The sequence below is a fragment of the Lepisosteus platostomus genome, chromosome 8 (assembly GCF_059453375.1).
Source record: "Lepisosteus platostomus isolate fLepPlt1 chromosome 8, fLepPlt1.hap1, whole genome shotgun sequence".
Classification (NCBI taxonomy): Eukaryota; Metazoa; Chordata; class Actinopteri; order Semionotiformes; family Lepisosteidae; genus Lepisosteus; species Lepisosteus platostomus.
The window spans coordinates 1108298-1133181 of NC_142618.1; the positions used below are offsets into that span (position 1 = coordinate 1108298).

The following is a 24884-nucleotide window of genomic DNA, read 5'->3' on the forward strand; positions in this document are numbered from 1 at the left end:
GTGTTTACACTGTATGTGTGTCATAGCAAGACCAAAGTTACAGATAACAAGCTGAAATGAGGTATCATCTGGCTGTGCTAGGAAAATCTGAGAGATGGTGGGCTGGGAGCCTAGCCCTGAGCCTGTGGGAGGCGCAGGGATGATAAAGGATAAAATTCAGAGATGGAGAATTGGGAGGTGAGGTCCGTCTCTGGGAAGAGCGAATGCTGAGTGCGAGAAAAATGTGCAAAAGGTCACTCAGAAAGCAAGACTTTAAGAGTGTGTATACGGGAGAAGCTAAAGTCTGACCTCTCCCTGAACCTCTGTTTAAAAACTCTGGATCTCCTGGATTTGCCCTGGGTGCTTTGTACTGTTATTCCATGGCTGTGAGCCCCACTACGTCCTTGGGGTGCTTCCCTGGACTGTGTTTATGTTGTCGCTAAATCCTTCTGCTGCCTGGCTGCTCTGTCCTTGGACCCTGACTCTGACTCTGTTTGCCTGTTTCCCACAGCTTGCTACAGTAGGCTGCTCGTCTCGACCTGCACATGGGTTCTGTACTCGAACCTCAGACCGCTGTCTGCTTCCATGAGCTGCAACCATTGCAAACGTACAACAACACACGAGTTCTATCACTGTTTATTAGTGTCACAACTGCCATACAAGGAGTTCCAATGACAGGATAAAATGGATATAAAACAGACATAAAATGATGACAATACATATGTACACAGACATGACAGAACAATATACAGTGTATATTACTTCTTTTAATTCCTAAAAGAATAAAGAAAATAACGATTTCATTATTTTTTCCACAAATTGTATTAACTTGAAAGAGCTGTGTGGTCTGTATGAAAAATATACTATTTCCTGCAGGGATTAATAAGGCTGCCTCACTGGGACCACATGGACAATCATTGTTCTACAGATTTTGAAAGTATTTTTGTTTGTTTTACATCACTTTTTTATAAAAATCCACAGATACCAAGAATGATACCAAAATGAAAATACACACTTTAACAGGTTTTAATAGGTTCCACTATCTTAAAAGCCCCACTTTGAGCCGTAGAAAATATGCAAAAAATCAGTTTTTTTTTAAGTCTCCCTATGGGTTGAGGGTCAAATAGGTGAGTTTCAAAATTCGTCTAAGATTGTTTTTCTCTAAAATTAGTGATTAACTGAAGTGATTAACTGTGACATCACCGTCTGCTGATCTACTGATAGTAAAAAGAGCCAGATGACAAAACCTGTGAATAATCGTCTCATCTAGACTTTGACTGGGTTGTTCTCTTTTGTAATAGAATTAATCTTCTCTTTAAATAATACATATTTAACTTTCTATCTTGTAATCTTATGGTTATTTAAAATGATAAATATTAAACTATTTTACTGTTTAATAAAGCAATATTTGATTTTTTAAGACAAAGATTGTAGACATAGGTTGTAGAAATTGAGGGACAATTGCTTTAGTATTAGTTGACTTGGCTGAATAAATGAAAAAAATTCTGATGCTGTTCTGAAACTACAACAGGAGTATTTGGGCACGCATGAAGAAATACCACTGGAACCCATTTCAGTCCTGTGTACTAGGAATTATTCAGTTAAAAGATTAGGAAATTAATCCATTTAACCAAAGGTTAAGCAAAACATTTGTGAAATGACATTAAAGGAGTCTGCATGTGTTTTATGAACTGAAATGTAAAGTATACAGATATGCAAAAATACACAAAAAATACAAAATATCACAAACTTTCTGTAAAAAGCAGCTTGAAAAGTGCAAGTGCTTATGCACTATAAAAGGTCTTAGATTAAATTAATGTTGACAGGCAGCACTAACTTCATTATAATTTATGCATGTTTTTTCTCATGCCATTCATCTGATAAAAGTTTGCATTACATTTAGCAATTTCAGTGGGTTACTAAACATGGAATAGTGCTAATCTCAAGAGCTGCATTTTGAACAGTGTTACAGCTGACAGGTACCTGCCTAGCACTTTACATCTGGAGATTCGGCAAAATGCTTAATATTGTGCCACTAGGTAGCCAAGAAATATTTAGTGATAGACTGTACAGCATATAACATCTCATTACAACACAGAACAACTATGCCAAGATAAGCACTAAGAAAGGAGAAAACCCTGAGTTTCTGAAATCTGAAGCAAAGCTACAGATCCACTACAAGGCTATATGCTACGATTGTCTTAGATTAATGTTAAAGTCAGGTATCTCGCACATGGAAACGTAACAAACTTAAAATAAGTAATGTTTTATTGTCGTATTAAGAGATCATATTGGAAATGAGACTGAAGTGAAATGAACATTGACCAAAGCAATTTGCCACCCTCCCGGAGGTGATTCAAATACCCTTAATTGCAAATGAACTGCCACAGTGGTTGGCTCTTAAGAATGATAATACAATGCATCCACAGTTTGCCAGTGTTACCTTTCATAGCAGGGAAGGTTTTTTTTTCTTTTCACAAGAGATCTGTTTCTTTGAGGGTGGAAACAAAGTACTGACAGAGTTTTAGAGATTTGTCTCCTTTTCCAGGGCTCCTTGCTAGTCATACAGAGGACAGCACCTCACTGGTGGGGTCTTTCTTCTCATCCCTGTCCACATCGATGACATGGACGGTACCTGGTTTAATCGCCAGGTCTTCTATTTCCCCCTGGCTCCTGCAGTCTTCTACCTCCTTGTATTTCCCAGAGGAGTAAGAGCCCTTAGAGAAGGCCTCTTTCAAGCGTTTCTTCATATCCGGGTCTGGGCAGTACAGGTACTCGTACAGAGCACCTGCAATGATGCCACCCAAGACTGGGCCGACCCAGTACACCTACAGCAGAGAAAGCATGTTATTCTCCTGCTGAAAATACAGCCAAACTGGTACTACGGAGATACAATCCACTATTTAAAAACCATACCTTCACCATCTTATAGTAATATCTTTTTATTGAAGCAACTCATTAGCTAGGAAGGTGCTTAAAAATAACCTTACGTTAAATTAAACTTCAAGTTTCAAATAAACCCAGTTGTTATCCATTATTTTTGTAGGCCTGTGCTACGCATGCTGCAATCATTCTACACCATTATATAGTTTTGCTGCAACCAGTTCTGTAATATGTCATTGATGATTATCAGAAGCAATATATTGTAACACTTAAGGATCTTACTGAACTGATACAGTGTGGATTGTGAAATTGTTAATTGAGTTTAAACGTTACAGTATATGATGAAAACTGTTAAGCCATCTTCAAACACTTAACTTTTTCTGAGAAGTCTCAATCAAAGAGTTTGGCTATTTCAATATACAGTATGGAATGATGTGGAGTATTTGAGATAAAATAGTTTCAAGAGATAAAACCACTGTGTGTTGGAAGGGATCAACAGGGAAATAATAACAGCTTTTCTTTTTTCTTATCTGCAAGGATGAGGGTTTCTTCAGCATCACATTTTCAAAGAGCTTCACAAGTTACTGCTTTCTAGTTTACTGAGAAAATATTGTCTACTGCAGGGGTTCCAGTCCCAGTCCAGGAGCTGCAGTTCAGCTCTTCACTGCTCAGTTCCACACAACCTTGACTTAAACACACAATACCTGCTGGACTGCAGCCCCTCAGGACCAGGAATGGACACCACCATACTACAGTGTCTTCTACAGACATGAGTATTACAGTTGACAAAATGAAACATCTGTCACATAAAAAGAGCTCTTTGACATTTTTGCTTATTGGAACACCACAGTCACACTCAGATTAGAGCTATACTACAGCCTGACTAGCTGGCGCAGTGGTCAGTGGTCAGCATTGTTTCTCACAGTGCTGGGTTCTGAACCAGGGGTGCTGACTGCACGTGGTTTGTATGTTCTCCCCTTGTTTATGTGGGTTTTTGACCAGGTGCTCTGGTTTCCTCCCACAGTCCAGAGACGTGCTGGTGGGTTAACTGGCTTCTGGGAAAGCTGGCCCTGGTGTGAGTGTGTGCGTGGTGGTGTCTGCTTCCCTGCCTTTTGCTGTGCCTGTATATTGGAACCTGGTTGGTATTTTAGTATCGGCTTTATCATGACATTTCAAACTGAATTATATTGTACTTTACACACAGAGACAAGATCACACTGTGGCCATATGATTCGCAATAATATATTTAGGAAAGTCTTACCCAGTGGTCTTCCCACAGTCCTGTAATAACAGCAGGCCCAAACGAGCGGGCGGGGTTCATACTTGCTCCTGTATAATTTATCTGAAAACAATATCCATTAGAACCAAATTGATTAATCAATGCTCGTTTATTACATAACAATGAATGAAGAATAATAATGAACAAAATGATCCAACATCAAATAGCATTATCTGAAGAGAGTATGTGAATTCCTAGAGCCAGTAACTAGGTGCACCTCCTTGGGCAGAATTTACTTCAGCTACAGTATATGTTTACTGTAACTGTTCATTAATCTCTCGTATCAGCTTTTGTGAATTTTGGACAATTATTCTTCGCAGAACTATTTAGAGTCTGTAAAGTTTGAGGGTTCCTTGCATGAACAGCTCACTTCAGGTTTTGCAATAGCATTTCAATGGGGTTAAGATTGTGGAAATGTGACTCTTGACTGGGGTCATTACTCCTGACCTGGCTGGAGTGAATTTTCAAACAGCCTGTGGTTGTACATAACATCCTAGGAATAGATGAAAGGCAGGAACAATATCAGGAATCGCCACTGGGCCATTAGTGGAATGGTCACTCATACACCATCATTTACAGTATGGTAATAAATTAGGGTGACCATAGCTGGACTCTGGGAAATGCACCTTGTGTGTGTCTTCTCCTAGTGCTCCCTGTAAATGGCTGTTTTCCGCACAGAATAAACTAATCTCAAATCTTCACTGGGCTGCTCTGTGACTCCTTGCATCCCTAAAAGATAAAGATTTTGGTTTGGTTTTCACCGTATAAAATATTTCTCTTTGTGTCCAAAAATGAAACTTGCAAAGAATATTCTTCCAGCAGTCCTGTGGAACATCCAGTTGCTCTTTGGCAAACTTAAGGCAGGCTACAATGTTCTTTTCAGAGTGCAATGGTTTCTTCCTGCCACGATTCTCCCACTAAAATCATTCCTATTCAGTGTTTTCCAGATGGTTTAGGTGTGAACGCTGATATTAGCAACAGACATAGTGTCCTGCAGATCCTTAGGTGTTACTCTGGGGTTCTTTGTGACTTGATCTTGGCAGGATAACTGGTCCTGGGCAGAGTCACTGTGGTCTTGAATATTTTCCAACTGTCTGACACTGGGTGGAAGGAGTCCCAAATGTTTAGAAATTGTTTTGTAATCCTTTCCAGACTGATGGGCATCAACCCCTGTTTTTCTGAGGTCCACTGAAATCTATTGTAATTGTTGAAATATACGTTTCCATTAAACTGTATGGTAAAAAAAACACAAGCCAACACTTTTTGACAAATATTTTCAGAAACTATTTACTGCCCTTGTTGCCTTGTTGACACTGCTTCTTAACTATTCAGCTTTTTCTAGTTCATACACCATTCTATCTTAAAAACACTGAAGGGGTAAATATAAACTCTTGTTTAAGAAAAGTCTGGTTTCAATTGTACAAAGGCGTCAAAGTAAGAAACTCTAATTCCCATATTCATATTGGGAGGTCGCAAACCTTTCTAGACACTATACATATAGTACTACTTATTTAATAATGACTCTTCAGTAGTCTCATATTTCAGTCAACAAAGACAAAATCTTTGTACACCACTGAAAAATTTATTTATTGAGATAAGTAATGATCCTTAAATTATACTCTTTGACAATGACACTTGTTCTACTTTGTGTACCTTAACAAATTTATGTTTCTTTACTACCCCTCTATAGATTTCTCTGGAGTTTCACAAACAGCTATTCACTCCATATATAATACGACATTTAATTCACTTTAAATTTTACATCTGGCTTGAATTAATGTTTAACAAATTTATAAGAGATATTTCCACCACATGTAGTTTTAGGTTTACATATTCTCCCTCCTTGTTAGTTTTGTCACAGGATCTGGCCAAAAGCAACAGCTTTGCAGTGCTTCTGCTCACTATATCTTGAACAGATGCTTGGCATGTAAAAACAAGACTAATAACCTACAGGCCTGCTTAGAAAACTACTAGGTGAGCACATTTGGCAATCTAGCAACTGTATCATGACAACTGTGCAACATGGGGCAGTGAGTTTAGGTGCATATGCAAATGGCACCATTGGGAATGTGTTCCCAGGCATAACAACAGTACACACCAGAGGGAGCTACATCATTCTGAGCATGGTGTATATCACTTTTGGTCTGCAGCACAGAAGGGCATGGAGCAACTCTGCAAGACGTTGTTCCAAGACCACTGTTGCTGATCATGGGAATGTGGTCCCCATGATTCCATTTGTATATGCGCCACATTGATCTGCTCCCTTCGTTTGCTGCCTTTCTGTAGGGCCAAGAATAAAAGAGATGCAAGGGCGGAATAAGTGGAATGGAAGTACAAAGTGGAAAGTGTAACAGAACAAAACAAAAAGATTCTATTCTTGAAATCAATTTCCTGAAACTTACAGCAAAAAGGTGTCCGATTGTGACGGCGAAGCCTATTGCCAAAGCTGCCGAGCCCTTGAGGTCCCTGCGTTTGGAATCGCAAGTGGCAAAGACAGTGAAAACCAGCTCAAAGGTAATGAACAGCTCAACCACCAGTGCGTGGCCAACAGAGATCTTGGGACTGACCTGTTAAAAACACAGAGCTAGTGAAAACAGGATACAACCCTTTCCAGTCTGAACATAAGTTAAGTGTAAACTGTTAAGTTTATAGCTTTTTTCAGCTGAATCAAAAGAAAAAATCTTTTTACTGGTTTATTTTGTCCCCTTGTGTCATATGAAAGACAAGAGCATTTAAACACATATCTTAAGTCTTTTAAGTTTGTTCTGACTTTGTCATAGACAAATGATAAGACAAAAGATTTATTGAAACAATGGGTCTATTGCCAACTGAAATACCAAAAGGGGAAGAGATAATACTGTATGTTTTTACTCCAACGTTTCCCTGCTCCCACTCTCACTACCAGATAAGGCAGATTTCCTTCTCTGAAACAGCCTTGGTCCCCTCTTGTTGTGCAGGACTTCATCATTCTCAGACAAGCCCACATCTGCCTTTTTTACTCACTGAAATAAACGCAAACTTAGTTGGAAGCTAACCACTTTTATTCTTCTGGGGATCTGGAACATGCTTCCCAGCCGTGTGTGTTTGTGAAGCTGATGGACTTGTCTTCTTTCAGGAAACTGCATGACATCCTCAGATCAGTGACCGACTGGCTTTCTAATGAATGGCCTTCTCTCATTTGGGAGCTTCCTGGTGTTCCTAACCTGCCACTGTTTCCCACTTTCACTGGCCCACACGTAGAGCCCACTGCTGAAGAAAATAAAGATCTCTCATCCGTGAAATTGTTTAAACTTACCGCAGTTACACCCAGGGTGCCTCTAACATCACTAGGGGTAACAAGGTAGAGGATTCCAGCCCCGACAATGGCTCCAAGGCACTGGGCTATCACATAAAAGACAGCCTTGGCTAGGCTGAGCTTCTTGGTGCAGACCATGGCAGCAGTCACAGCGGGATTAATGTGCGCACCGCTGATGTGTCCGAAGCATTGCACCATGGTTGCAATGCTGAGTCCGAAACACAGGGAGATGAGCACCAGATCTGCCGGTATTTGCTTCTCTTTTGCGCTCCAGTTTATCGTGGACCCAAGACAGAGGAGGACAAAAATCAGTGTCGCCAAGAACTCCCCAGAAACAGCTCTCCAGAACGACTGGGTCCAAATTCCTTTGAATGCCGCCATGATGCGTTCACGGCCACACAATGGTGAGCACCTCCTAAAGGAAAATATCACCATACAGGAAATTGTGTACAGAGTAGATCATTTGTGTAATCACACAGAGCTTTGTGATATTTTAAACACTTACGTACATTGACAAAGATGACATTTTGAAAATCTTTTTAAAGTACCTTCATTCTTATTGAGCAAAAGCATAATGCATTAGTCACGGTTATTTTCTAAACTCTGTTACACATTAGTATATAACAACAATGAAAAATGAGTTGAAATAATGTCGTTAATACTATTGTACATAGATGTACTCTAGAGGTGAAGCTGCAAGTGCACAAGCTGTTTTCTGTCTTGTGACTCTCAGGGGCAGGAGGAGCCAGGTATGGGGAAGCTATCAGCTCAATGTCAATGGTAACTCAGAGTAGTTTATAATATTAGAAAAACAAATAACTGAGTTAGTTAAGGCATTAAAATGAGGAGTAAATATTATTTCAGAAGATATCCTGTAACATGGCAACAGGAGGAAAATGGATGAGAACACATGTTGGAGACACATGTTCCATGTTTTTGTTATACATGTAAAGTAGCATACTGTGTGTATACTCACTTGCCTCCAACTATATTCATATCCTTAAATTATAGGCTGTTGTTATGTTAAAAGAATGCTGTAAAAACTCTCTGGAGTTTTCTAGAAACTTCTGAAAATCATGCTGATTGTCACCCAGAGTTAAAGGAAGCTGCACACAGATGCCTTCATGTGGAAAGTCAGAAATTGGCTGAAGAACTCAAGACAATAGGTTATTGACCTCCACTCTGGTGATGACTATACTGTAAAAGTCCATAGTATGAACATCCTACTTTCAACTTATGTATCCATCAAAATGGTAAAGGCAAATGGGATGGTTGTTGCCCTGTCAGGAAGAGGATGCAAGAAGACCATGAGCTGTGGCTGGGTGAAGCTTAGTCTCATTGGGTGAGCTTATTAGGTATTCTCTCCAGCAGGATATTTAACGCATCTTCCCATCTTTGAAACATGGGAGTTTTTTCTGCTTTAGGACTATTTCCATCCTCTGGTATTGATGTCTTTGTTAGAGCTGAACAGTCACAGGACATTTTGGTAAAAAATGGGTAAGGCAACATAAGAACAGTAATATTTTATTAGCCATCACAGTCCCCAGCTGATGATTTACGACGTGAGTGAAACTGAAGGTCACAAGCAGCCATTTGCACTTGAGCAGGCACTCAGCCTGGAGGAGCTGAAAAAGTCAAAACCCCCTCTGGGAAAGACCTGAACTTAACAAAGGTTAAAGCAGCTCCTTTTTGGGGATATCAAAGTTGGATGGAGTTCATTTTAATATAATGTTTTTAGAAATGTGTCAGTATGTTGACGGATAGTCAGTGATAGTCATGATAGAAGGTTCTTGACAAAATATAAAAAAACACAACATATGCCTGATTGTCTTTTTTGTAAAATTTATCAAGGATATGAACTGATTAGGAGGTAACTGTATGGTAACGTACATGGAGGAATATATGCATGTATACAATAGGAACTGTACATAGTAGAATTTTAATACAAATTTAATTTTAAATCAAAAGTTCTATTCAATTTAAAAAGTTAAAGTTAATGAGAAAGTTTTCCCTAGGTAACATGTAGAGACTACAATATTTTACCTGATAAAGTGAGGCATACAACTAGTGATACTTTGATAATAACCCTTATAACATATAGACTGTGATACACAACCACTTGGACCCTTGAAGTCTATGATACACACTTTGGAAAGTGTGATACCTACTGTATCTGAAGAAGGCTGCACAACTGAAATGTTGCAGTCTTTCTTCTTTCTTTTTACTCTTTGGTATGGATTTAACCTCAAGTAACTTGCTTGCTGAATCAGCTTTCCATTTTAACCTCTGCAAAATATGATCATCGACTAATAACCCCTGAAGAACATTGCTGTGATAATTCAGTAACTCGCACCATTACATCCAGTCTCAGCCTCCTGCCTCCACAATATCAGCGGCTGAAGTGGAACTGGGGCGCCTTTTATGCTCAGGTTTAATGCTCTTTTTATTCTGTAAATCAGAGCTATGTCAGTGACTTGGAACATCACACGCACCATTCCAAATCACACTGGAGCCAGCAACCACTACAAAGGACTGGGAGTGAATCAACTGCAATGAGAGACTGAAGAAGGACAGTCTCTTAAGCTTTTGAAATATGTTTCTATTAAATGATATCAGAAAAAACTAAACAGAATGTGTAAAAAAGTGAAAGTGGTACAATATTTACACTGTACATAATGGTAGCTACATGTAAATGAACAGATATGTATGCCCAAGTGCAATAAAAACACAAGTTATATGAGATGTATTCAATAAAGTGAATGTATTGCACAGCAACTGCAATAAGCAGCTGGAAGCAAAAACATGGCATGCTTTTGCAGTGGTTTCTGCTCTATTTTCAGTGCTACATAATTTTAAATATTTGCATCTATATGTTGTTATACTGTACAGTATGTCACTTTGCTGAAAGGAGAGGTAAACTCTATAAGAAACTCATATCCTTGTAGAAGGCTGACAAGTCTAAAACAGCCCAGAAAATAAATGGACAAGAGATTTTGATTAGTCTTAAGGGAGCAGTGGTTAGTGTTCTGGTGTCTGCCCCAGGCTGTGGGTTCAGATCTCATGTATAACTTTTAACTACTGAAGACTACTGGTAATTATTGTTACAGTTACATGCCTGAAGAAAGCTCTTCTCTCACAATGTTCTGCTTTATAAATACAGTAGGTGCTCATCACATTGTTGCTGTAAATGAGAACTTTTGCTTGATTGACTTCCTGGGTTAAATGTGGAATTAACTTCTTTATTACCACTGGATATTGCTCATTTCATTAGTTTGTAGTCTTTTCTTCCACGGAATTCAACATAACCCTCCTCTATTTAACTATGAATATCCAATCGATCAATCAAACCACTCTTCACCAGAGCTCAACAGCATGAGGTAGCACAGGTGTTTTTACTTCAATTCGTTTTATGTACAGTACCAATCATTTGTACGAAACTACTTAAAACAAAAGAGTTCAATACTTTTTGAGTAAAAACAGTTTTTGACATAGTCTAACTTCAATATAATGTATATCGCTGAACTTACCATGAACAACAACGTGCTTTGCTTTTTTCCAAAATTACTTGCGCATAAGCTCCTTTCATATCCTTTATCCGTGATGGTGGAATAATTTAACTGTCAGTTGCCAAAATAATCGCATGTTAAAGTAAATAACGATAGACCATTAATTTATCAACGACATTATCACTAATCTAGATCAAAAATTATACTAGACGCGATTAACCCATTCGTACACAAATAACAAAGCAGAGGGAAAATTATAATGGACATTATAAAATTATTTTTAATCCTCTACTTACAGGCAGGCTGTCGATGGTTGAAGTTTAGACAGTGTTTTAAATGCTGTGCAGGAGGTGGCTCTGTGGTTTGAAGATGAACCACACATTGCGTCTTCTGTGAGCACAAGGGAAGTTTTATTATGCATGCGAAGGGACCTGCATCTCCCCCCAAGGATACAAACAAACAGCTAAACCTGTAGGAGTCTGCAAAACTTGTAAGTCCCTCCCTTTTGAGTATGCTATCTTAGAAATGCGTAAAGGAGATTTAAAACCCGCTGTACTAGAGATTAACGCGTGTCGATTACATACTGTACACTTAAGGCCACGTTTTGTATCGATATTATTTTTGTTTAGGAGGTAAAGTCAGTGACCACGTCTTAATTAGAGGAAACATCTGCGCTGTGAAATGATCGAAATTACGTCTTCCTGCATAGCACAGGTTAATGTTTTAAATAAAGCTGTTAGTAATATAAATTCGTGTGATTTCCTAAAACGCCGGACATTACAAGTAAGAAACCGTTGTATGTAAACAGTCGGAACGACAAATGAATACCTGATAATATTTAGATACTGAAGTGAATTTAATGTCTAAAAAGTCATGCAAGTGTTACATCCTGACGAGCTGAACCGAGTCACGCTGGAGAAACAAGCACCATCCATACAGCCTTAGTTTGCAAGGCACAGCTGCCAAGTGACTGTAGGTACTGTATGTACAGTATTGGCAGAGAAAACATTGATTTCATACGTTTGTAAATAAACATAAAACTAGACGTCAATATAATCTGTAAAATTATACACAAAGCAATCAAGAACTATACAGAAATAAATATGTATATTCAAATCAGACGATAAATGGTCATTATAAATACTGTATGTATTGTAGTAAAGTAAAAAAAAAATCAGTGAGGACCAATTCAACAAAAATAGCATGCTTGCACTACTAAATACATTTTATTTACCGATTTTAAACAAATATACAGTAAAAGCACACTTCTTAATAGTTACACTTCGTAGTGACTCACCCGATCTGTCTCGATGTCGCTTATTCGTCTCTTAAATACTGCTGTTTTTTATATATATAGTTCCGTCAGAAAGCTTGGAAGTTAACAGGGAGCTAGGAACATACTGGAAAAGATGTTGACATAATGGGTAGCCCAAAGCCCAAAATCTTTAATAATAATAATAATAATAATAATAATAATAATAATAATAATAATAATGCATCTATATGTTGTTATACTGTACAGTATGTCACTTTGCTGAAAGGAGAGGTAAACTCTATAAGAAACTCATATCCTTGTAGAAGGCTGACAAGTCTAAAACAGCCCAGAAAATAAATGGACAAGAGATTGTCAACATCTGTGCTGTGCATCAGTTATCCCATAATACTGAACACAGCTAGAACTAAATCCAGTAGAGATAGGGGTGTCCCAGGAGCAGTTTTGGAAACGACTGCCCTATACAGTTGTCTGCTCGCATGTGTGCACAACAGCTGTCACATGACCATAACTGTTTGTCCTCTTACTGGAAACATTGTCACTGGGATGATAAAATCAGGCAGTATGAGGTCAACCTTGTCTAAAATGGACAATAGGGGAATACTTACATTGATTTGCTCTCAGCAGGTGCACAGTATTGAGCTCCTGGGTTAAATTCCTAGGCTGCTATCTGTGTGGAGTTTGTATGTTCTTTCTGTGTTTGCAAGGGTTTCCTCCAGGTGCACCAGTGTCCTCCCACAGTCCAATATCATACTGGTAGGTTAACTGGCTTCTGGGAAAACTGGCCCTGGGTGATTGTGGATGTGTCTGGGTCTGCCATGGGGTGGACTGGCGTCCCCTCCAGGGTGTACCCTGCCTTACACCCGTTGCTTGCCGGGACAGGCTCTGGCTCCCCTGCGACCCTGAGTTGGACAAACTAGTTACAAAGTTGGTGTGCTCTCATGCTGTTTCGATCACTGTCAGACATGGTTGACTAAATAGTTCAGGTGGGTAGCTGCGTCAGCATGCGTGGGCTGCAAAGGAACAAGTAATACCGTAGGTTTATTCCATGCTGAAACAAAGAAGAAGGAAAACACAACGTTTTGGCCATGGAGCCTTCTTCAGGTGTGAGGTGTGCTCATACCTAAAGAAGGCTTCACGGCCGAAACGTTGTGTTTTCTTTCTTCTTTTTTTCAGCATGGTTGGCGAATGAGTGACGTGTTATTCTAGTTTTCAGAAATTAGAGCTTCCAAAGTTCCTCGCTCACAAAGCAAATGTTCAGTTAGATAATTCAGAGTGTGTGAAAACTACAACAATCTAAAATTAACTTAGAATTATTATGTTAATTACTCCATTATGTGTTATTGTTCCATTACGCTTTCATTGGAGCCTTTCTCCAGCAATCATACAATATTCTTCATTTCTCTTAAGATTTCCTGTTACAGTTTTTCTCAATTGCTTGCATGTAGTTCTCAGAACTATTCACCAATATCACAAAATCATTGACACTGTCGCCAATACAAAATACCACATCTTCAAAATGTAACACACCCAGGGAAAAAACACACAAAGGCTGAAAAACTAGATACACAGCCCTCAAAACCAAACTTTCAGGTCTGAATGGCACACACGTCTGTCATACTGTATGTGTAACTCTCACAAAGCAACAATAAAACACAGTGTGTCAAAAAAGTAAATTCTCTGATCAAGAGGGGAAATGCATGTACTGTAGGAGCGCATTAAATTGAACAAAACCATCTGGAAAAAAAATCACTGTAATGAATGTTCACCACTGGTGGAAGCTTACAGTGTCCCAGATGACAAAATACATGTAAGTGTTGTCTGGGCCCCTGAGTTGGAGCAATCGATCATGCAGCGCATCAAGGGATGCCAGCAGATGTGTTGAATTGTAAGGCCCAAGACTTGCATGCCGATGGATAATCCCCATAGTGACTGATTGCAGCACAAAGGGTAACGTTTCCACCCCTTTGGCCTGGGACCTCCGCCATTGCTCTCTGTCCTGTGATTTTTCTTCACCATTGTCACCTTGTAGACAGATTGAATCCTGCCTCATCGACATAGACGAACATATTTGGGGCAGCATGTGCTTCAAGTTCCAAGATTCTCTGAATAAAGATATAATCATATAGGTACAGTGATGAGGATATTGTGCATTTCTCTAACAGTACTGTATACTGTAACACTACTCCCCTACACCTCTGTGCAAGACAAGTGCACACTACTGTACGGAGATTCATACATTTTTATTTCTTCCCCTACCTCTTGCTCTACGTGCTTTTTGTTGCTCCATTGTTTTCTGTACTGACCTGTCACGATCGTAATCCCTCCTCTTAAGGGTTTCACATTTTATTTGATTTTAGTTGATCATGTGCACCTGCCTCCAACCCAGCTACTCCTTAAAAGTCAGACACTCCCTCTATTCTGGGCTCTGCACTGGAAGACGGATGCCTGGAGGCCCGCCTACCACCAAGTCACCCTACATCCCCGGCTTGAGGGCATTGGCCTCCTATCGGCATCCTGACCCTGCTGAGTCCGGGGTTCAAAAACGCCTGGACTCATGATCCTGTTTTTATTCCCAGTCCCTGTACCGGATCCCGTTCCATTTTTTAACTGTGTCTTGTTTGCAGATGGATCACGGATGGATCTACCGGATTTGGACCCTGGACTTTGCCCCGGATTTCCCCTTGGACTCCCTCTGACTTTGCCATGGCCACGCCCCCCGAGCACCAGTTCACCGTTGTCACACCCCCGTTTGTCAACCTGCCCTGATCCTCGTCGTCTCCTCCCTGTTGTCCTTCTCCACTTCCGGATTATACCGTCTGCATAGGGTCCAGAACTACGCATTGTAACATGATTACTTCTGCGAAAACATTTGAGAATATTGTAAGGCAATCGTACCATCAATCAAAAAATTAAATATTTCAGCATAGGTCTTAAAGTTTTTTTTGCTAACAACAGGCATATTACATTTTCTTACAATCAATGACTATTTCATATACTAAAGACTGAAGAGTGGTTAAAACTACACAAGAATAAAACTGCAATGCTACAATACTTACAGAGCTCCCTTGGTCCATAGCTGTGCATCATATCTGGTTGATTTATAACTGATGTTATGATGAATTATAATTATGAATTATAATATAAATTACGAAAAAGAAAGAAAAAGGTCCAGTCATGTAATTGGCTGGCTTGGTCTTAGTCCACTTGTGGTTGGAAAAAGGCAAGATAATTTAATTTAAATTTTACTTTCTAATTTCCCCATAGAGATATACTGTAGTAGTAAGTCTCATAAGAGGAGCCATCTAAACAGAAGCAGGGAGCACACAACAACACCCAGCCTGTTCTAAAGTTCTTAGAAAGAGTCTGGGACTGGTGCTCATGGGAGCCTGCAGCCACACCCATGCCAAGTTGTTTCTTGACCAATTAGGCAGAGCCGTGCACATCCCCAAGTGATAGAAGCTGCAGTATTTCAGAATTGTATAAAAATAGAGTACAACAGCCTCTGGCCCAGGAGGATCTGGAACTGGCTCTGTTGAAAGCAATATAAAGTTGAAAGTTAAGCATGTCATGCTTCACCCTGCTAAGCCCCTGATGCGGTGCTGTCAGTGAGCTGCTTTCTGAAATACAGCAGTGCCCTCTCAGTACAGACCTGCATCTACGGAAGTCATTCCCTGTCCGAAGACTCCTGAAACCTGACTTCAGCAGCATCCTGTTCAGCACCGGATCAGTGTCTCTGATTCCAAAACCGCCTTCCCCCACTGCAACGTGGTGTCCAGCCAGCCCCAGACCTGAAAACTGCGTTTGCCTGCGTTCGACTTCCACACAGACATATCCCTTCATCTTCTCCTTGGCTATCTTCAGGGTTTCCCGGGCTCAACTACTGAGGCTGTCCCCGGAGATGACCAAGACCCTGAATTTGGGTTTCTAGGCTGTCGGTATCAGCTAGCCGCGCTGTAACAAACTGTAAATGCATTGAAAGTACTCAGCATCACAGGCCCAAGCTGAGCTGTCTGTGACCTTCATGAAACAATTGTCATATTCTACAAAAAGTGAATAATTATTTTTAAGGGTATTATCTTTCACATTTTACATTAATGTAACTCAGATAACTGGATGTCTGTTTACCTCAGACTATCACAGGATAGTGTTTAATAAATTTGCCTTTTTAAATACACAAATAGTACAGTGTGCACATCAGATTTAACTTGGGGGCTGTATTATGTTAGCCAACAAAGTGAAAGACAATTTTTAATGGAATATTTTACTGATGTTTTATGAAGTCAAATGAATACAGATAGTACATAAAGCTTTTTATAGCAATTTCAGTGAACATGGCATATCCAAGCTGTCACGATTATAGTCCCCCCTCCTTAAGGGTGCTCCAGCCCTTTCACTAAAGACTTCATTCTCTGCACCTGTTTCCCATTCCCTGCCCACCTTAAAAGCCAGGCGCTGACGCTCTTCCGGGCTCTGCATCTGATTTCCATATCGTGCGAGTCCGGGACCAGGAAGCGCCTGGTCCCGTTAAGGTTTTAACCTCGGTTCCCGTTCCCGTTCCCGTTCCCGTTCCCGTTCCTGTTCCCCGTCCGCCGGTTCCGACCCGGCCTTCGTGGTTTTTAATTCTTGTTCTGATGGATCTCCTGGTTTTGGACTTACTCGTGTGTTTTGGATTTTCCCTAAGGATTACTCTTGGATTGTTCGCCTCGGCCACACCTCCCCCGTGCACCAGCGCACCTTGGACACGCCCCCCCGTCTTCAGCCCCGTTTTCCTGCATGACGTTTCCCTAGTGTTTCCCACTCCGTCGGACTGTGTCGTCCGCATAGGGTCCGGAAAGAACTGTTCGTTACACAAGCTTCTGCAGTTGTCAGACAAAACTGAGTCTCTCGACACCTGTTTAAATTCACAGGAAAATACATTTTGTTACAGGCAGCGATCACAAAAGAAGCATGAATACAGGTATTGTATATACCGTAGCTTATCTTTCTCCAGGGAGAAGCAGCCAACACCAAATTTGATTTTGGAACAGCATTGTTTTGCTTATCAGGCAGCCCATGTTTGAGAAAGTTGTCAAAGCATGCCAATGATGTCTTCTGCTGAAATTCATAGTCATAATTTGTTAATGAAGTACTACTGAGAATCAGCTTGTTGTGTGGACATAATCAAACCGCTAGGTTGGAGACATCATTTTGACTGACAATTCCTGGGGCTACTGATTTTAGTACATTTAACATATTTTGATGTTGGAACAGGTATAGTCTGTAACATAAATACTATCAGTTAAACACATCTACAAGTCTTAGAGTGTATAGTTCTCAAACTGGGCTTTTTCACTAGGAGTAACAACAACCAATAATTAAGTGTATTGAGAATGTTCATTGAGTGTTTCAGCCATAGTAAATTTTGGCTTAACCCTCTTGGCAGAGAGTCAGCCCCTGGCCAGAGGACGAGGAGGCCGGGACCCCCTGCAGAGTGAGGGGTGACCAAGGGGCAGCTGCAGAGGGGGAGAAGTTAATGCCTGCGGTTTAGGACAGCTGAGGCTGGCTGAACCTGGTCATTGTCCTTTCCTGAATTTTCTTTATAAACTCCATGCATACATACAATGCAAATGTCAGGGATCTATGGATATTCTGAAACTGACTTCTCCAAACAGTATAGCAGTACATGACAAACTCATTATTAATGGAATCAGTAAACAGAACATTTTGATTATGTGGTTCTTGTTCAAACACACAACAATGAAAATGTGATTTGAAGGTACATTGTTGCTTTTCCTATTATCATCTTTTGAGTGTTTCTTTATCAGCTATATCGTAATTTCCACTGACTTCTTAAAAGAAATGTCATAGGCTCTGTTGTTTACCTACAGTACGTAATTCACAGATTATCAGAAGCACTTTAAAAATTTACAAGTTCAGTACATCCTGTTACCATGAACTTGAACATTCAGAAAAAGTAAATTAAGTTGAGGGGAGAGGAGTTGTATGAGCCATTTAGTCTTTTAATTACCAAAGGTTCCTTGTGACAAGAGTTTGTACAAAAACGTCAAAATTTGTCAGTACAAATAGTGAGTATAAAGCTCGATATATTCTAACATGGACAGTTCATTCTCTGATTCTGTGTGGGTTTTCAGCTAGGTTTTCAGAAACTGAGTTTATAAAACAGGGAAGGAAACTTGGATTTGGAATGGAATGTAAAAAATATATATATAATCTGTCGTTACACTACACTGAAAACCTCTGTTCCCCCGTGTGCAAATTTTGGAATTTATGATAGATACAGCTCTCAAGGTCACTTGATAGTTTATATTTCATGTATATGGTTCATTGATTTCTTTTTGAACTGAAGAGGGACATTCTATAACACTTTTGGAAATGGAAAACAGTAATCCAGAATACTAATACAAGGGCTTTATCATAAGTGCTAAAAGCTTTTATCACTTTCCTCTCACCACAAAAAGTAAAAGAAAATTTTGGATGTTATTTATTTGCTTATCAGATGCATGCAATTATTCAAGGCAACTTGCAGTGCTTATAAACGTTAAGCTTAAGTAAATGGAAACAATAGATATAGTTATGAGTATATAATAAATATACAAAGCAATAAATGTATAATATAATACAATAAAGTAATATAATTGTAGCAAAACATTTTGTAAGACAATATTGGAAACTGTAAATTTCACAATAAAAGATAAATAAATAGTAAATACTAATATAATTGCAAGTACATATATTGCAAGTACATATATAAACAGTGTAGATTTTAAGCATATTTTATGCATAATGTAGGCACCTTGCTGGCTCAAGTTCCTTGTCTGCGGTGAATAAGTGCATGTTCTCTGTGGTTTTTCTCAAGGTGCTCTGGTTTCCTCTTGCCTTCCAAAGATGTGGAGTGTAGTTTGCCTGGTGCCCCTATATTGTCTGTGTGATAATGGCATTCCTATCTGGGATGTCACCCCACTTTGCAGTCCTCTGTGCTTCTGGGTAGGATTACCTGAAATAAGCATGCTTCTGATAATTGTTAGAAAACCAGATAGCCCCATCAGAAACACAAACTCTATTTAAAACTGCAGAGCATTGCTCTTGTCCATCTACTAAAGTGCTGGAATTTTAAGAACTATGTCTTTTAACAGTGTTTGCCTTGTCTGAGTTGTTAATTTATTGGGTTTCACTTCTGAAAGCTCAGGAAGAACAGCTTTTTGAAAAAGACAGCTTTGTATGACCTCAAAACTAAGTTAAAACAACAAACTGTTTTTTTTTCCACTGTAACGATCAGCTTACTGTATATTTCTTTTTCCACTAGATAATGTTTGATTTACACATACAAACCATACTGTAGGTCTCCAAACTTTTGAAGGTCAAGTTGTGACTATAACTTCAGAATCAAAGAGAAACAACGTACAGTACATACTGTACCACACGTTTAAAAGCATAATTATTATGTAATAACATAAATTCCTGTCATATCCCAGGAGCAATATTTTAAATATGCAAAGATGATAATACAAAACAAATAAGTATACAGAAAACATGTTTGCACCGAGACCAGTTCTATGCACAGATGCTTCTCTTATAGCATATTCCACAAAGCAATAAAATAATAGCACAAAACTACCCTAATTGTCTTTCTTTTGGTGTCAAAATATTATTGGGAAGTGATAAAACATACTTATCTCCTCAAATATTCTTAGTGTAAGTTATAAATGATATGAAACTTCCAGAAAAAAACTGCTTCATTAAATCAAAACCATATGAAGGCTGAGTAGCAGGCAGACAAAAGGCTGAAAAAGAGTTTATTATGAATGACATGTACAATATGTTTAATTTCTGGGTACTTCCATTTATGCATTTAATCACATTAGAACAAAAACTTTTTGGTGTTCAATCAAATGACCATCATTTTAGATTAGAAGTAATAATAATAATTGCTTACACTTATATAGCGCTTTTCTGGACAGTCCACTCAAAGCGCTTTACAGGTAATGGGGACTCCCCTCCACCACCACCAATGTGCAGCATCCACCTGTGTATTTGTAAGTATTTGAAGTGTAAGTATTTGCTTGTAAATCCATCTGAGGGCCAAAAAATGCATGAAGCCTGTGACCCATTGAGCTCACCAAACTCTTGGCATAGCGATATGAGATCCTTGCTAAAGCCACTTGAGTTATTGTTTATTCTTGGTGTATTCTGATGATGTCATTTTCTTCAGCAAGTAAGGTGCATGCTCAACTGGATTTCAAACTGGTGACTGACATGGTCAATCTGCTTTTATTCTATCAAACTCTTTGGTTGTATTGGCTATATGTACATTGCTTTATATAATGTGTATATATATATTGTATATGGAAAATGAGGTGCTGAGCTGAGTGTGAGCTGCAAAAGAACAGGCAAAGGTTAAATATATGCAAAATAAAAAAAAAGAAAAAATACACTATTTCAGCTAAGAAGCCTTTTTCTATCCATCCATTTTTTTAACCACTTCATCCAATTCAGGGTCACGGCCGTGTCATGCGTGGTGGAAGATGCAGGCAGTGCTGTTAAAATCCTGGGTGTAAAAGTAATTGAAAGAGAGATGGAGAAGAATATTTTAAAGCAATGGATGAAGCTACTGGTGGTAGGAGAACCACCTCAGAGAAGAGCAGACATGCGCCAGCCAGTGTTTGCAGCTGGAGTTGCAGACTGTTGCTGCAGGAATTGATGGACTAGCTGTGAGGGCAATGGAGAACCCATGTCACATCTGGGCTAGCCTTTCTTTACAGCAAAAGACTACCACTGAGGACGCAGAGGAATATTTATCTTTTGAAAGGACGGAGAAAAAGAACAAAGGCCATTGGCCCAGTTGGCTGAACTATTGGCCCTACTTTTGAGTGGACTGCATAAGGCTGATATATACAATGACATCTGTTTGCTGAATTATATGAAAATGCAACAGGAATGTGAATGAAAGCAAGGTTATGTCTAAGCTTTCCCTATAAAGGAACAAGTAAAAGGTTTATTCCATGCTGAAAAGAGAAGAAAGGAAACACAATGTTTCGGCTGTGGAGCTGTCTTTAAAGGTGGTGTATATTAACACATACAGTATTAAATTAACTGAAGGTCTACCAAGGTCTACCTGAACTAAAAAAAAAATCAGAATGCTGTAAAACCAAACAGCATTACTCTTACACAGTATATTGTACAGTATGGTACAGTATTTGGAGATCTTCCAGACAGGTTTATAAAGAAATTTCAACCTTTCAGGTGACTACATACCTTGTATAACTATCCCTTTGTTATGGAAGGAAGTCATTATCTAAATCAAATACAGCTGATACAGATAAAAAATGATGATAAATCTGAATTATTTTAAACAACCAAGAACAAAATATCTGAAATAAAAGAAGTAATTGAAGACTATCTAGTGTGTAATAAGTTTGAAACCAATAGGCAGTTACTGGAAAGTTTCTTTTCACTCACACAAATAATCAAACATTAATACTGCAGACGTGTGGGCAGCACAGGCATATTATTAAAACACATGGCTATACACAGAATGACCTTCACATTTTTCAGTAAGCTTCAATTAACTGTCTGCATATTTGTGTTTAAAATGGAAAGTAAGAAGTGAATTTAAGAAGAAGGAAAATGTATCAACCTAAATTACACAGTGCTTAATAACTACTGCATGTTTTCTACAAATATTTTTTAATACTTAAAATAATATTTGATTCTGCACCATTTTTGAATAAACACGAAATTATATAAATGAAATGATATTTTCAGATCATTATATGAGTATGCATACAAATGTTTGCACATATTTTAAAATGTGTTTTTAACCAACAAATACGTGAGAGCAGAGGCTGAAGAACGCTGAGCAAATGAGTACGAGGAAGGGTTATTACACAAACAGTGTACACAATAGACTTATCTATTGTTTATAAAACAAATGAGCAATAGTCTAATGTCTGTGGTGCTGCAAAGAAATAAATATCTAAAAATGACTAATGTCTGACAGGTTGCTCTAGACACTGTCCCTGTCATTTGTTCATTTATGTTTTATTATAATATAATCACATGCACCTCTCCTAACAATATTTGCCTACAGTATCTATGAACATAAGAAAGTTTACAAATGAGAGCAGGCCATCCAGACAATCCAGTCCATCTGATAGTAGCTAATTGATCCCAGGATCTCATTCTGTCATTTCTTGCAAGAAGCCAGGGTTTCGTAACTTCAATACGATGGCTGGGTAGCTTGTTCCAGACTCCCACATGCTCCACATACCCCTTTAGGGGAGATTCTGACTTAGAGGTGTTCAGTCATAATCCCACAGGTGGCAGCTTTGCAATACTGGCTCCTTACCCAAGCAGACACTGAATGTCTGACCTTTGGCTAAAAAAGTGCCTCCTGTTCTCAGGTTAAAATGCACTTCGACACACTGTAGTTTTCACTTGTGCCCTCTGGTGCATGCCATTTAAAGATGATCCAATGGTGTTCCAAGATTAGATGTATAATTAATTCAAGTAGTTCGACAAGGCAACATCAGATTCTTGAGGTGAATGATATCAAAACAAATAACGTATAGCATTCTGAGTAAATGCACTGCGTCCTAACAAACCTACCAAATGGGTTAATGGGTGGAATGGTCTTTTTCTATGTTGAACAGTCAGTCTCTAAGTCATATACTTAAACTACAAATATTTTTTTATTCTTCATCCCCACCAATATCTGAAATAGGGTTCATTGTTGATAATATAGTAATGCTCCATGTGTGCACGATCTCACAAATTAAATTCCAGAATGTTTCTACAGTTCTACAATAATCCCAAAGGTTTCTTTCATGGATATTTCCTGTTTTCTGTTCATTACCCATACAGTATGTTATTGTGGAGAAAATATATATTTTTTAATTAATCATCCTGTAGATTTTAATTCTATATATAACAATTTAGTTACAACAATTATTCATTAATATTATTAATGGTTTCCTACATTAAATACAGTTCATATCCCCAAGCTTTGCAAAGATTAGAGTTATGTTTTGCATTATTAATTGAAACCTGATTTTAATTCCCTTAATTCTAACTTGCATTTATGTAGTTTATTTTAAAATGAATTATTCTCTCTTGATTTAAAAATAAGGGCACCATGTTTTATTTTAAAGGCACCAATTAATTGATTTTCTTTTATTTGCTTAATAAATGCTTAATTAAAAAGTGTAAAATATTATCCCAAAGAATCTCAGTTCATTACATGCAAGAGGGGACCCACCTCTTTCACCATTGAAGTGCAACACCTGTCTGACCGACTCTGCTGTCCCACTACACAGCAGGTCAGGGGGACAACTGAGAAATTAAAATGCTACTACTTAAGAGAATTTAAGATGGCCTCATTGACTAAGTCTACACGTGAATTTTGCCAGGACAGTGCGGTTAACACTCTGTAACATTGGGGCTTTTTATGGAAATGCTGTAGAGAAGAGAACCAACTACTATCTATTTTTTTTTTCTTAAAGGTTAACTACAGTATCTTAGTACTGATTAGGACCATCCTTTTTTGTAGCATCTGAGAGTGGACAAAATCAGGCTATAAGTGGGCAACACTGTAAACTGTATATGGATTGAATTCTGTCAAGTCAAAGTTTTGCTACTTTTTTGGTGGGATTCATTTGGAGGTTGTTTTTTTAACCTTTAAGACATACAGTCAGTTAGAGTCAGTAATAAAGCTGTAATTGTTAGTAGTACTATTCCAATGAGCTTGGATTTTTGTTAAAACAGGCATAGTCATCCCTTAATAAATGAGCAATCACTTTACTTATTTTTGATAGCAAACAAACAAGATGTGTACTTACATGCCTGTTTTTCAATAGATTACCTTGATTTTCACTCTGACAAGGCTAGTGCTCATAATCACTCTTGTACTTGTGTTTTCTGGTATGTTCTTCATCTATTGATCTCAGTGACTCTCATTGAAAGTGTATAATAAAGTGTATTTACACATTTCTGTTCTCAAATACTGTATAGTGACTGCGTCGGTGTTGCCACATCCTTTAACGACCAGTTAGAGCACTTCCTGCATTACTTCACCAACTTCCACCCATCCCTCAAATATACAATTAACATATCTTCCACTACTCTTCCGTTTCTAGACATACTGTAAATCTATCCATTAACCATCCCCGACTCTCTACTTCAGTCTTTTACAAACCCACAGATTCACACAGCTATCTCCTGTATAGTTCATTTCACCACAAACACACTAAAAACTCTCTCCCTTTTTCACAGGTCCTTCAGCTACCACAACTCTCCAGTGACGACATGGATTTCCAGAACGAAGCCCTCAAAATGCACTCGTTTTTCATCAACAGAGGATACCCCACTCATGTTATTGACAGGGCCCTCATCCGAGGTGAAATAGCCCCTGTACCATCAACTCAATCAGGAACCCCTGGCCTAACAACCACATTCCTTTGGTGCTTCCCTACCACCCCAACACACTTCCTATCCCCAGGACTATTAACAACACCTTTTCCATCCTACAGGATGATCCCTCCATTGGGGCCCTCTTATCTGACCACCCCATCATCTCATATCGCATACCACCTAATCTGTGCAACTTTCTTGTTCACAGCTCTCTTTCTTCTCTTTTCAGCGTGGAATAAACCTATTACTTGTTCCTTTACT

General features: G+C 38.8%; 1 protein-coding gene across 1 annotated transcript; it reads right to left on the reverse strand.

Moving 5' to 3' along the window:
* Positions 1-597: 597 nt before the first annotated feature.
* Positions 598-11372, reverse strand: aqp4 (aquaporin 4). Its single transcript, XM_088642005.1, has 5 exons — positions 11239-11372; positions 7437-7851; positions 6544-6708; positions 4124-4204; positions 598-2807 (listed from the first exon to the last, which is right to left on the reverse strand). The coding sequence occupies exons 1-5, from the start codon at positions 11361-11363 to the stop codon at positions 2541-2543; spliced, it is 1053 nt and encodes a 350-aa protein (XP_088498131.1). The 5' UTR covers positions 11364-11372; the 3' UTR covers positions 598-2540.
* Between the last annotated feature and the right edge of the window lie 13512 nt (positions 11373-24884).

Excerpts from the sequence above, each read along its gene's own strand:
- aqp4 (XM_088642005.1), bottom strand. The coding sequence starts at position 11,363 with ATGCATAATAAAACTTCCCTTGTGCTCACAGAAGACGCAATGTGTGGT. Across the intron at positions 4,205-6,543 it reads CAATCGGACACCTTTTTGCT|ATAAATTATACAGGAGCAAG; the intron begins GTAAGTTTCAGG and ends TATTGTTTTCAG. Across the intron at positions 2,808-4,123 it reads GACTGTGGGAAGACCACTGG|GTGTACTGGGTCGGCCCAGT; the intron begins GTAAGACTTTCC and ends TCTCTGCTGTAG.